Raw genomic sequence first — 1,123 nt, 5'->3', positions numbered from 1 at the left:
AGGATGGAGTATGAATTGAATGTGGCATTTGTGATGGTGCATGTGAAAATGCAGCGATTGCATGTGCACATTTGTCCAGCACAACCACACACTCAAATGCATCGTCGCGTTTGCTCACTGCCTCCTCAATCCACGTGTGAACAGCATTGCCACCACAAACACTCACACTAACATCATCACAACAACACCAACCAGCCACAATGCACAGGTACGCAGCACCTCTCATCTCCACAACCGCCTCACAATTCTCATCAAAACAGTCACCATCCACGTCAACTGCAAACCTGTCACATGCGTCATCACGCACATCACAATTACTAAATCATGTTCAACTCAAACATATTCCCATCACATTGAAACACAGATATATGTGAAGGAAGAATATTGTGTTGAATGAATTGTCTGCTGAATTTGCAATTGTATGTGTGAATTGATAATGCAAACTGTGGTGGTGGTGGTGGTGGTGGTGGTGGTGATGAGGACGCAATGCATGGTTGAAAGGATGGAGTATGAATTGAATGTGGCATTTGTGATGGTGCGTGTGAAAATGCAGCGATTGCATGTGCACATTTGTCCAGCACAACCACACACTCAAATGCATCGTCGCGTTTGCTCACTGCCTCCTCAATCCACGTGTGAACAGCATTGCCACCACAAACACTCACACTAACATCATCACAACAACACCAACCAGCCACAATGCACAGGTACGCAGCACCTCTCATCTCCACAACCGCCTCACAATTCTCATCAAAACAGTCACCATCCACGTCAACTGCAAACCTGTCACATGCGTCATCACGCACATCACAATTACTAAATCATGTTCAACTCAAACATATTCCCATCACATTGAAACACAGTAATATGTGAAGGAAGAATATTGTGTTGAATGAATTGTCTGCTGAATTTGCAATTGTATGTGTGAATTGATAATGCAAACTGTGGTGGTGGTGGTGGTGGTGGTGGTGGTGGTGGTGGTAATGAGGACGCAATGCATGGTTGAAAGGATGGAGTATGAATTGAATGTGGCATTTGTGATGGTGCATGTGAAAATGCAGCGATTGCATGTGCACATTTGTCCAGCACAACCACACACTCAAATGCATCGTCGCGTTTGCTC

General features: G+C 44.8%; 1 protein-coding gene across 1 annotated transcript in view; it reads right to left on the bottom strand.

Moving 5' to 3' along the window:
* The window catches only part of Smp_182030 (hypothetical protein), a gene marked incomplete at both ends in the record, with an annotated part of 1,072 nt that extends 347 nt beyond the window's left edge, over positions 1-725 (bottom strand). The window contains 2 exons of the mRNA XM_018792278.1: positions 1-317; positions 592-725. The exon at positions 1-317 is cut by the window's left edge and continues 347 nt beyond it. Coding sequence (XP_018644514.1) covers positions 1-317; positions 592-725 — 451 coding nt within the window. The remainder of the gene's footprint in view (positions 318-591) is intronic.
* Positions 726-1,123: the final 398 nt, after the last annotated feature.

The sequence above is a fragment of the Schistosoma mansoni genome (genome assembly GCF_000237925.1).
Source record: "Schistosoma mansoni, WGS project CABG00000000 data, supercontig 0419, strain Puerto Rico, whole genome shotgun sequence".
NCBI classification, from domain to species: domain Eukaryota; kingdom Metazoa; phylum Platyhelminthes; class Trematoda; order Strigeidida; family Schistosomatidae; genus Schistosoma; species Schistosoma mansoni.
The sequence above is the reverse complement of the archived record's forward strand: the minus strand, read 5'-3'. Positions and strand labels throughout refer to the sequence as shown.